This window comes from Aquarana catesbeiana, linkage group LG08 (genome assembly GCF_042186555.1).
Source record: "Aquarana catesbeiana isolate 2022-GZ linkage group LG08, ASM4218655v1, whole genome shotgun sequence".
Lineage (NCBI taxonomy): Eukaryota > Metazoa > Chordata > Amphibia > Anura > Ranidae > Aquarana > Aquarana catesbeiana.
Window position 1 is genome coordinate 51,808,882 of NC_133331.1, and position 12,712 is coordinate 51,821,593.

General features: G+C 44.6%; 1 protein-coding gene across 1 annotated transcript in view; it reads right to left on the reverse strand.

Moving 5' to 3' along the window:
• Positions 1 to 547: 547 nt before the first annotated feature.
• TRUB1 (TruB pseudouridine synthase family member 1) overlaps positions 548 to 12,712 on the reverse strand; it is a 48,138-nt gene continuing 35,973 nt past the window's right edge. Inside the window, exon 8 of the mRNA XM_073595828.1 lies at positions 548 to 4,481. Coding sequence (XP_073451929.1) covers positions 4,279 to 4,481 — 203 coding nt within the window. The 3' untranslated portion in view covers positions 548 to 4,278. The remainder of the gene's footprint in view (positions 4,482 to 12,712) is intronic.

The following is a 12,712-nucleotide window of genomic DNA, read 5'->3' on the forward strand; positions in this document are numbered from 1 at the left end:
TGCATTGGAACCCTGCAGTCAGTGTCACAGTGCATTGGTACCCTGCGGTCAGTGTCACAGTGCATTGGTACCCTGCGGTCAGTGTCACAGTGCATTGGAACCCTGCGGTCAGTGTCACAGTGGAAGGGGTCTACAGCTACAGTCAGAAGGACAATTGTCTCAGGAGCTCTTCATACAACCTTCTACAGCTTTTTATCCTGGGAAGAAACAAGTGCCCAACTTGTGGAACATCAAGAAAGAACAGGAAATTGCGCTGTATTGCATTTACCATCCACACTGAGCCGGCCACAGACAGACATGAGAACATGCCCTCCAGCCTGCTTGTGTCCAACCCATTAGGGTTGAATCAGTACCATATACAGTACTGTCCTCAAGGACCCTTAACAGCACATCAGTATCAGTTCTGTTCCCAGATTGACCTGAGAAATTAGTGTTTTCTTATCACACAAAAATGTAAATTCTACATTTTTAATATAACTATTTTATTATAATGTATTTGCTTGTTTGTGATTTCAAATTATGATTGCAATTACATGTAAAGTCAATCTCTTGAACAAAATCATTTATTTTTTGCACACTGTAAAGGAACAAATTTGCTCTTTTATTCCACAAAGTATAAACAGTTCATACTTTACAATAATCAACAAAAAAAGGACACAAAAATAAGGCACAGCTGCTACACCATATATACAAGTAAATACATTAATGGTATACAAGCAGTGACTTCAACCAACAAAATAAATCCCAGTGTCAAAACACATGGAGATCAAAAAGTACCATTTACAGTTCATATACAACAATCATCTTGTATTGAATATTTATCCAAATCCCTGAGCTTCACCTTCACATGTAAAATTTACCCCTTATCCACTTGCCCTCTGGAAGATTTACCCCCGTCATGACTAGGCCATTTTTTGCTATATGCTACTGCATTACTTTAACTTACAATTGCAGTCATGCAACACTGTACCCAAATAAAATGTATGTCCTTTTTTTTCCTGCAAACAGAGCTTTCCTTTGGTGGCATTTGATCAAATCACCACTGCGTTTTTTTGGGGTTTTTTTTTTTGAGCTATAAACAAAAAAAGGCTGACAATTTTGAAAAAAACAAACAATATTTCTTACTTTTTGCCAATATATCCAATAAGAAAAAAAAATAAAAAAAATCGAACTTCTTCAAAAAACTTGAAGCCAATATATTCTGCTACATATTTTTGTTAAAAAAAAAGTGTATATTGATTGGTTTGCGCAAAAGTTATAGCAGCTACAAACTATGAGATATATACTGGAATTTTTATTTATACTAGTAATGGTGGCGATCAGTGGCTTATAGCTGGACTGTGATATTGCGGCAGACAATCTGACACTTTGTGGGAACCAGTGACACTAATACAGCCATTAGTACCAAAAATATACACTGTCACTGTACTAATGACACTGGCTGGGAAGGAGTTAACATCTAGGGCGATCAAAGGGTTATATGTGTGCCTAACCACTGCTTTGTGTTTACTATGTGGTGCTTGTACTAAAGGATGTGCTGGATTTTATTCCCTGCTTTGTAGAGAAACAAAATCCAGCTCATCCCCGCTGACAGGACAGAGCTCTGCCTGGTTTACGTAGGCAGAGCTCTGTTCTGTCGTTCACCTCGCTGATCAGCGTGTGCCGGCAAACATCCATTGGCCGGCACACGCTGATTGGCTTGTGCTGTGACTAATCACAGCACAAGCAGTGCGCCTTCTACCTGGAAGTGGTGCAGGAGAGCCACTCTGCCACCGTAGATGGTCGTTAGGCGGTGAAAGCCAAGTGAAGGGAAATCTCTCCAAAAAGGGGCACAGATGGCAAAAAAAATAAATAAAAATTGACAAAAGTTATAACCTACCTTACTCTATCCAAAAACAGAAAAAAGTTTTGCCTTTTATTGCGCTTAAATGAAAACGAGGTCTGCAATGCTATCATTGATGCTCCACACCATTTACCACTGGAAACCTTTCCTCCAGGTCCTCTAACACATTAAACTTAAGAAAATATTGTCTAAATAGATTTATCATGTGTATTTTTTGAATCTCGGCGTGCTTTGTGTATTTCTTCCAGATCTGTGCAGTAACGCAGTGTGAGACTTTTCCTGTAATGAAGACCTCTCACTGCTGCTCTCTTTCTTTGTGCAGAGTGACTGGTCAGGTCTCCGCCCTCTCCTGTAGTTTTCTGCAGGCAGCCTGCAGTGGGTGGAGTTGATGGGCCCCTCCCACAGCTCTGCTCTCTGCACAGGCTATGTACAGCACAGTAATGATGGATCAAATATCTGGGTTTGCAAAGGGTTTTGGTACACACAAACTGGATTTATATCTTTTGTGGCTAATAATCAAACAGTTTTATGCCAGGAGTTTAGCTATAAAATAGAACCAAGGTTTTTTTTTTATTTAAACACTTTGAAATTGAATGTTTTTGCACAGCAGCTGGGAAACCTATTGAGAAAACCACAAGACATAATTTTGCATGCATTTTTTTTTTACTTGCTATTTCAGAGTGTTTGCATTAGAAAACCATACTTTACAGAAGACAATTTTAGTCATGTAATACCTTTGAAGTGTTTTCCATAAAGGAAAAGCAGATTACTCACCAGTAATATGTGCACTAAGCACACCATGCAAAGTTTTAAACATCCAGCACAGTGTCATGACGTACAATACTGGAATTCTTTTGTTTTTCAGTATAATTCTATGCATTGCTGAGCTCTTATAAAGCCGAGGTTTAATTTGCTTGGAGTTACCCTTTAAGTGAAATAAGTTTAGAGTGGCTGATGGTGCAGAGAGTCCATTATAGTGCAACAGTCCTCCTCTCAGGTTTTATTTTTGTCCGTGTTTCCGAAGGGGGAGATTGTCCCTCTCTATTTGCCCTGGGGACACCGAGACAGAAATGGGATGGAAGACCCAAAATGTTACAATTGTCACTAGAACAGGAATAGAGAGGAGATCTTCCAATAGGGATACCTGTACCAGTGATACACTGCTTGTTCACACGAACATTACTCTCTAAAAAGCACTGAACATGCAGCGAGGGGGTGTTGTATTTCCTCTTCACCCCCTGCAGCAGAGCACTGCAGTTGCAGAGCAGCTCCATTCACTTGCGACAGGTGGTATAATTCTCACTGCAGCTGCAAAGCATCACAACTGCAGCACATGTACATCCCTGGCCGCTGCCTCTGCAGCTTTACGTGTTTGTAAACCTTTGTTGTTTTTATTTTTAAAAATAAAATTTCAAACATGTGATACTTACCTGCTCTGTGCAATAGTTTTGCACAGAGCAGCCCCAATCCTCCAGGCCCCTCCCCTTCACCGGATGCCCCCATGGAAAGCCGCTTTCCCTGGGTGCACCCGTGTGAGCTCGCTTCTGGGACTCACACCCCCCCCCCCTCGCGTCACAGGATTTGATTGACAGCAGTGGGAGCCAGTGTCTCATACTGCTATCAATCTGTCCAATGAGGAGAGCGACAGCTGCACATCACTGGATCTGATAGGACTTAGGTAAGAAAAAAAAAAAAAAAAGGGGGGGGTGAGCTGCAGGTTTTTCACCTTAATGCATAGAAAGCATTAATGTGAAAAACCTTGAGACTTTACAACCCCTTTAATAGGTAGGGGTGAAGGAGCCCTAAGGGAGGACGACTCATTCTTTGGAAGAGATTTGCTTTGCTGTGTCTCTTGGACAGGAAGTGAACAGAATAACGGAATTCAGGCAGCCAAAAATAAAATACTGACTGGGTTCTACCCCTACCCCCCCAACAAAAAAAAATGGCTACAAATAATGAATGCTGTGGAAAAGAAAATACATTATATCCCAGTAGTGATTAAAGTTTTTGGGTAAAAAGGAAGCCGTTTTTGACAATGTGGTTGGAGATGCTGCACAGAGCATGACAATCAGTAGTCAAAGGTAATAACATATGAAAAAGAACATGTTATAAAACAAGCAGGCACTAAAATAGTACTATAGGTTAGGGTTTGGTGCCAAAGAGTGAACGGCCCCTCGTGATTGTTCTCTATTCAGGGGTGTCCATGCATCATGAAGGGGAAATATGTTTTTATTCAGTATGAAGGTTTCCTACACTGCTCTGCTGCCCAATTCCTGAAGCACCAATGATGCTGATAAATGAGTCTTCAAACCGATTCCCAGGAAGACGGGGCTCATGAATCTGCCAGATTGAAATCTCTTTTGAAGGGCTTTTTTTTCTCATCTTTCTGGATGTGCAATTCACATGTGGACAGTTTATAAAGTGGCAATCCAGCGTCACTCTCCGGCAGGCTCGCGCACCTCCTCTGTTCTAAGCCGTTTGGCCCCTGGCTTTGCCGGAAGGAGTTGGGAATACTCCTGTAAGGACTGGGCGACCTGTTCAATGCTCCAGCTGTCCTCTCTAAGCGCATGCACCTCCAATGTGAAGGGGCCCTGCTTGGTGCGGATCAGCTCCTTCACGCTGGCACAACTTGACAGGGCTGTCAGGAAAAGAAAAAAAAAAAAAAAAAGACATGAAAACCACAAACACCAACACTGTGAAATTATCAATGTCTAAGGATTTAACTCTCATCAGCTGAAAATCATCCAGATGAGCAGGGAGGGTCTGAACTGGCAGACACGGGGCTTCGCTAATGCGGGATTAGAGACTGTCATGGGTGGGGGAAGGTTTATCCGTTTATGCCCAGAGTAGTAGGGGGCGGGTGAGGTTGGAAGAAAAATTCTACTGCGGATCAGAGTTATGCTGAATAAAGACAAGAAGTTCATTGGGATTAACCAATAAAAAAAAAAAATATATATATAAGAATAAATAAACCTGCATTTACAGAATGTTTTACCCACAGTTGATTCAGAGTAAAGCAAAAAAAAAAAAAAAAAAAAAAACAACCCTTATAAAGCATTGTCCAATTTGTTCCAACAGGGAAAATAAAATCCTTCTCCTGACCCTCTAAGTCAGCTGGATATTTCCTGGATCAACAACCTCTGGTGTTATTGCTTACATGTGTTAACATACAATTATATTGTAATGCGGGGTCGGCAACCCGTCGATTGCAATCTACCTGACGATTGGGTACAAGTTGATCGCCTCCCTGGCTTATGGACCCCCCGGTCTAAACTGCTTTTCAGAGGAGCAGGGAAGAAACATACCTTGCGTGCACCATTGATACCCACCCCTTTCTCTCAAGTCAGCTGACCAGAAGAACAAATAGAGTGTAGCTGGCACTTCACTGTTCTACCTGTGCAGGAAGTTTCTGCCCTGCTGTAACCGCTGCACACACTCTACATCTGTATGGGCTGTGTCTCTCTCTCAGAACCCCCCCACCACCACCACCACGATAGCGGCCCTGTGTGCAAATGACTGCCATGCTGAGCACCTCCAATGCCCCACCCACTGCTTACTGGCCACCCATTGCATACTGACCATCCACTGCCCCACTGCTTACTGACCACCCACTGTTTACTGACCGTCCACTGCCCCACTGCTTACTGATCACCCACTGCATACTGACCGTCCACTGCCCCACTGCTTCCTGGCCACCCACACATACTGGCCATCCACTGCCCCACCCATTGCATTCTGACCATCCACTGCCTCACTGTGTACTGGCCACCCATTGCATACTGAACATCCACTGCCCCACTGTGTACTGAACATCCACTGCTTACTGGCCACCCACTGCCCCACTGCTTACTGGCCACCCACTGCCCCACTGCTTACTGGCCAACCACCCATACTGGCCGTCCACTGCCCCACTGCATACTGGCCACCCATTGCATACTGAACATCCACTGCCCCACCGCTTACTGGCCACCCATTGCATACTGAATATCCACTGCCCCACCGCTTACTGGTCACCCATTGCATACAGAACATTTACTGCCCCACTGTTTACTGGCCACCCACTGCATACTGACCGTCCACTGCCCCACTGCATACCGGCCATCAACCGTCCCACTGCATACTGTCCGTCCACTGCCCCACTGCATACTGGCATACCACTGCATACTGTCCATCCACCGCCCCACTGCATACTGGCCGTCCACCGCCCCACTGCATACTGGCCGTCCACCGCCCCACCGCATACTGGCTACCCATTGCATACTGAACATCCACTGGCCCACTGCCTACTGGGCGTCCACTGCTAACTAAATATATTTGTGTCACCAGCGCAAACAATAATATTCCCTTACACTTTGAGTTGCTGCATTCAAAAAAAAGAGGCTGCTGGGAGATTTTCTGTCACGTGATTACATTACGTCCGGTTTTGACGAGAAAGAGGGGTGAAGCGCAAGCCGAGTGCGGACGAAGCTCACATCGCACACCGGTAACCACGCTATTACTACACCCATCCTTAACCGCTGGAATAGCTTAGTGCCGGCTCGAGGGCACTTCTAAATGTGAGTTTGAATTTACTTCTTTTATTGGGCTAAATAAACAGCTTTTAAACATATTGCGCAATGATCGCTGTTTACATATTTCCCATGAGGACAAATAAGGCTCATATGTAGCGCATTGGGGACAACATATATACAATCCAGGTGGAGTTGTTATCCCTATTGATGAACCGAAGGCGCATTGTTCATTAACATCTGGTGAGTGGCCAATTCATATGGTGGTGGTTTGTCACGGAAGTGGTGATCATGTCATGATAAATCACGGATAACAAAACGTCATACATCTAAAGAAAGGTCGCACAACTATTTCTTAAGTCATTACACACTGCACTTTGCACATGGACTTTGGACACTATTTATTTTAGTAAATTTTCTGTGATATTCATTTTTTTAAATTTTTTTTATTTTTTAGATTTTTTGGATTCTTTATTTTTATTTTATATTTTTTGAAATCCACACTTATTCAATAATTTTTGCACATCGAGGTGGAAATCTGTTTCGCATGCTGGAATATTTTGAATTTTGTGCTATACTGTTCTATACACTGTTAATTATGGAGAGACTATTTAATTAAGGTATATGTTAAACGTTTAGGAGGTTTATGCGCACACAATGCTAAATGGAGTGGTGTATTGCAAGTAGAGTAGCGCATTCAACACACACATTACTAATTTTTTGTCCACTGCTAACTGGCCGTCCACTGCCCCACCGCCTACTGGCCGTCCACTGCCCCACCGCCTACTGGCCGTCCACTGCCCCACCGCCTACTGGCCGTCCACTGCATACAGTCTGTCCACTGCCCCACCGCCTACTGGTCAACCACTGCATACAGTCTGTCCACTGCCCCACTGCTTACTGGCCGTCCACTGCCCCACCGCCTACTGGCCAACCACTGCATACAGTCTGTCCACTGCCCCACCGCCTACTGGCCAACCACTGCATACAGTCTGTCCACTGCCCCACCGCCTACTGGTCAACCACTGCATACAGTCTGTCCACTGCCCCACTGCCTACTGGCCGCCCACTGCCTACTGGCCGCCCACTGCCTACTGCCTTCTGACCGTCCACTGCCTACTGCCTTCTGACCGTCCACTGCCTACTGCCTTCTGACCGTCCACTGCCTACTGCCTTCTGACCGTCCACTGCCTACTGCCTTCTGACCGTCCACTGCCTACTGGCTGCCCCACCGCCTACTGGCCGCCTACTGCCTTCTGACCGTCCACTGCCTACTGGCTGCCCCCACTGCCTACTGGCTGCCTACTGCCTTCTGACCGTCCACTGCCTACTGGCTGCCCCGCCGCCTACTGGCCGTCCACTGCCCCGCCGCCTACTGGCTGTCCACTGCCCCGCCGCCTACTGGCCGCCTACTGCCCCGCCACCCACTGCCCCGCCGCCTACTGGCCGCCTACTGCCCCGCCACCCACTGCCCCACCGCCTACTGGCCGCCCACTGCCCCACCGCCTACTGGCCGCCCACTGCCCCACCGCCTACTGGCCGTCCACTGCCCCACCGCCTACTGGCCGTCCACTGCATATTGACCGTCCACTGCCCCACTGCTTACTGGCCACCCACTGCCCCACTGCTTACTGGCCACCCACTGCGTACTGACCGTCCACTGCTTAAAGGCCACCCGCTGCGTACTGACCGACCACTGACCCACTGCGTACTGGCTGCCCACTGCGTACTGGCTGCCCACTGCGTACTGGCCGCCCACTGACTCACTGCGTACTGGCCGCCCACTGACCCACTGCGTACTGGCCGCCCACTGACCCACTGCGTACTGGCCGCCCACTGACCCACTGCGTACTGGCCGCCCACTGCATACTGGCCGCCCACTGCATACTGGCCGCCCACTGCATACTGGCCGCCCACTGCATACTGGCCGCCCACTGCCCCACTGCTTACTGGCCAATCACTGCCCCACTGCTTACTGGCCAATCACTGCCCCACTGCTTACTGGCCACCCACAGCATACTGACCGTCAACTGCCCCATTGCTTACTGGCCACCCACTGCATACTGACTGTCCACACACCATCCACCGCCCTAATGCCAAATTTCTCACTGAAGCTAAATTTTAAGGTAGGCTAAGTTTATATTTGTACAGAGATGTTTGTTTTCTTATATTTTTATAAGTTTTCTTCATGCCATCCTTACTATTTGTTGGAGGTTTGCTATTTATTTTTTCTAACAAAAAAAAGTATTACAAAAAGGGGCTGAACCCCGATTATCTTTTTCATGTTGTTCAGAAAGATCTCTGCCTCTTAAAGGTTGCCTACCCCTGTTCTAATGCATCCAGCTTTAAAAATAAATAAATAACTGAGCTGACTAGAACTAGTTTCTGAAAGGTCTATTTCACATTTTTACAGCTCTTACTGTGAAGAAGTCTTTCCATATGCAGATGTTAAACCTCATTCTTCAAGAGTGTCCTCTGGACTGATCTCAAAGTGAAAACTTCCATAATGTACTGTGTCTGCAGCCTTTGTGAAAATAGCTGAATAATAGACAGCACCTGCTCCACTTATTAGTGCTAAATACCTATGCTGTAATATTCTGTGTCTATAACTAAATCATAAACCAACTTATACTAAACAGATCTATTAAATCAAAAATTAATACAGTCAACAATGAAAAATAGCATATAAAGTGCATACATGAATGACTGGTGTACCAAAGTCCAATCTTAATAGTGAATATCATTAAATACATTAATAAGAAGTCAATAAACAATTATTAGAAAAGAAAGTGACATATATAGTGCAAAATGTGATGGCAGTGCAAATCAAAATCTATTCCTTGTGAAAAAGTGCTGTCATGCTCTGTACAGGGGGTCCCCTAGTTACAAACATCCGACTTACAAACGACTCCTACTTACAAAGGGAATGAGAAAACAGGAAGTGAGAAGAAATCTACCCCTAGGAAGGGAAATTCACTCCTGTAAGAGCCATTATGGGGAAAAGGCACCTCCACTGATGCTTTATCACCAATCCTTGTTTCCACAACAACCCAAAATTTCCAAAATCTAATTGTCATAGGGACAGAAAGTGAGGTGAAATCTTCTGAACAGGGGCACACACAGCAAAACAAATGTTACAGGGGTGTTAACCCTTCCCTATGCTATCCAAAAAGCTTAAAAATATTTTTTTTTTTGGCTGGAGCTACATCTAAAAAAATGTACCTGTTCCGACTTACAAACAGATTCAACTTAAGAACAAACCTACAGTCCCTAACTTGTTTGTAACCCAGGGACCCCCTGTACTACAATGGTGTCTGTGCATCCACCTTGTGTGGGGACTGGCAATACTCTGCACTCACCAGATATGTTGGACTCCCTTACCATATAGCAAGAGGAGTCCACTGTGCTTGAAGGTCTTTAGGGGGACCTATCCCTCTGCAAAATCCTCTGGTTACTCCTGCTGGTGTGGGTTACCGCCAAAAAGTGCAGGTGTGCAATATATAGAGAGAAAAACGAACCATAGTGTAAAATCATCAAACAATTTATTAAATGTCAGCATTGTACATAAAAAAGATCCATTTAAAATTGTAATCCTATAAAATAAATGGCCAAATATGACCAAAATAGATATATCGCACACCTGCAAGTTCTATAGCATCACAATTTTCAATGGATTTTTATTTTGTACGATGCTGACATTCAATAAATTGTTTGAGGAGTCACCATTTGAGGTAACCCACACCAGCGGGAGTAACCAGAGGATATTGCAGAGGGATAGGTCCCCCTGAAGACCTACAAGCACAGTAGACTCCTCTTGCTATATGGTAAGGGAGTCCAACATATCTGGTGAGTGCGGAGTATTGCCAGTCCCCCACAAGGGGGATGGACAGACACCATTGGAGTACGGAGCATGACAACACTTTTTCACAAGGAATAGACTTTGATTTGCACTGCCATCACATTATGCACTATATGTCACTTTAATTTACTTTGGCACACAGTCATTAATGTATGCCAAACAACATCTAAAAAGCCTTCCCAGTTCTGGAACAACATCCTGTGGACAGATGAGACCAAGATCAACTTGTACCAGAGTGATGGGAAGAGAAGAGTATGGAGAAGGAAAGGAACTTCTAATGATCCAAAGCATACCACCTCATCAGTGAAGCATAGTGGTGGTAGTGTCATGGCGTGGGCATGTATGGCTGCCAATGGAACTGGTTCTCTTGTATTTATTGATGATGTGACTGCTGACAAAAGCAGCAGGATGAATTCTGAAGTGATTTGGGCAATATTATCTGCTCATATTCAGCAAAATGCTTCAGAACTCATTGGACGGCGCTTCACAGTGCAGATGGACAATGACCCGAAGCATACTGCGAAAGTAACCAAAGAGTTTTTTAAGGGAAAGAAGTGGAATGTTATGCAATGGCCAAGTCAATCACCTGACCTGAATCCAATTGAGCATGCATTTCACTTGCTGAAGACAAAACTGAAGGGAAAATGCCCCAAGAACAAGCAGGAACTGAAGACAGTTGCAGTAGAGGCCTGGCAGAGCATCACCAGGGAAAACCCAGCTTCTGGTGATGTCTATGCGTTACAGACTTCAGGCTGTAATTGACTGCAAAGGATTAAAAAGTGAAAGTTTGATGGATGATTGTTAATCTGTCCCATTACTTTTGGTCCCTTAAAAAGTGGGAGGCACATATACAAACTGTTGTAATTCCTACACCGTTCACCTGATTTGGATGTAAATACCCTCAAATTAAAGCACATCTTGTTTGTTTCATTTCAAATCTATTGTGGTGGTGTATAGAGCCAAAAAGATTAGAATTGTGTTGATGTACCAATATTTATGGAACTGACTGTATATGAGACTTCCAGGTATCAGGGGGAGAAGAGTGCTGGCTCCACACAGTGCTCCGTAGCCATGTGGAGCTGGCACTGTCCACCAGAGATGGCGTGCTCTGGGGCACGTTGTCACTAAGTGATGAGACAGCTGCACAGGGCTGCAGGACAGGAAAGTGGGATTTTTTTTTTTTGTTACAGTGCCCTAACAGGAAATATAAGGGACACTTTCCCTATTTGGCCACTTTGGATTTTTAATTTTTTTGGTGGGAGGGAGGGACAAGGGGCCCAACAGAGGCCATAAGGGGCTACACAATTTTGATGCATGCCCTCTCTGCACTAAGGACAAAATGGTGAGTTGGATACAGGAGGTAAATTTGCTGTTGGGCTGGGACCAACCAATAACAGACCAAGCAACTTTCCAGCCAGGAGAGGAAAGCATACTCACCTGCCACATGTGTTCCAAAAGGCGCTGTGTTTGCAAGCAGCAGCAGGAAGTGAATATCTGGGTCAGGAGGACAATAGCAGCCAGGAACATAAGACAGGAAGATCCACTGACCTTTTCATAAGGACTGCAGATAGCAAAAAATCAATATTCTTCCTCTGCGACACCCCATGTATGAGGCTAACAATCGGCTTCATCCAAGAGGTAACAAATGCAGAACAATAAGCACATCCGAGACTAGAGGGGCAAGAAAAGCCTAGCTGACCTAGTTATACTGAGCGCAATGGAGACCACAAATTATTCCATTCATTTACACTGTATTTTTGTCAGAGATGAAAATACCCAAGCAAAATCTATTTTATCAATATTTTTTTTAGAAATATTTGTATAATTTGACATATCAAATTGACACTTTCTCTAAGGTAAACTATAAGAACAGCAGCAGTACCAGATAAAGCTTATAGTGATACTAAATCCAGGACCCTGCATTCACTATATCTGTTCTCCCACAGTACACAGAACATGGAAATGCAATTATTTTAGTAAATATAAACTGCTAAATATCTTTTCCCACCAGCAGTATATAGCAGTCTTGTGACTTCTATCAGTGTCTGGTTAAAGCTTGTAGGAGGAGTTTTCATTCTACTCTGAGTGTCAAATGATGCTGCAGGACCCCTGACCCTCTGTCTGGACAGTACTGATTGGCCCTGTGCTGATCACATGCCCCCTCACAAGCGGGAAAAAAAAAAAAAAATACACACCAAACTGACCATGTGCAGAGTGACTCCAAAGGCTTCGTCTTATCAGGAGATGGATTGTGGACAGTGGAAGAAGGGGAGAATCAGAGAAGACAGGAGCCTTTTTACACAATGCGGAGGAGTAACCCCTTAGGTTCCATAGTGTGTATGCTTTACTGCATATGCACACTGACTTTACTGTTGTGGGTTTTGTAACACTTTCATTAATGTGCATTTGAGAAACCTTTTAAAGTAACAGAATTTACCTATTAGAATTATGTCCAAAGCCTGTTTTTTTTTCCCACCTGATCTGCGCAGTGGTGACAACAAG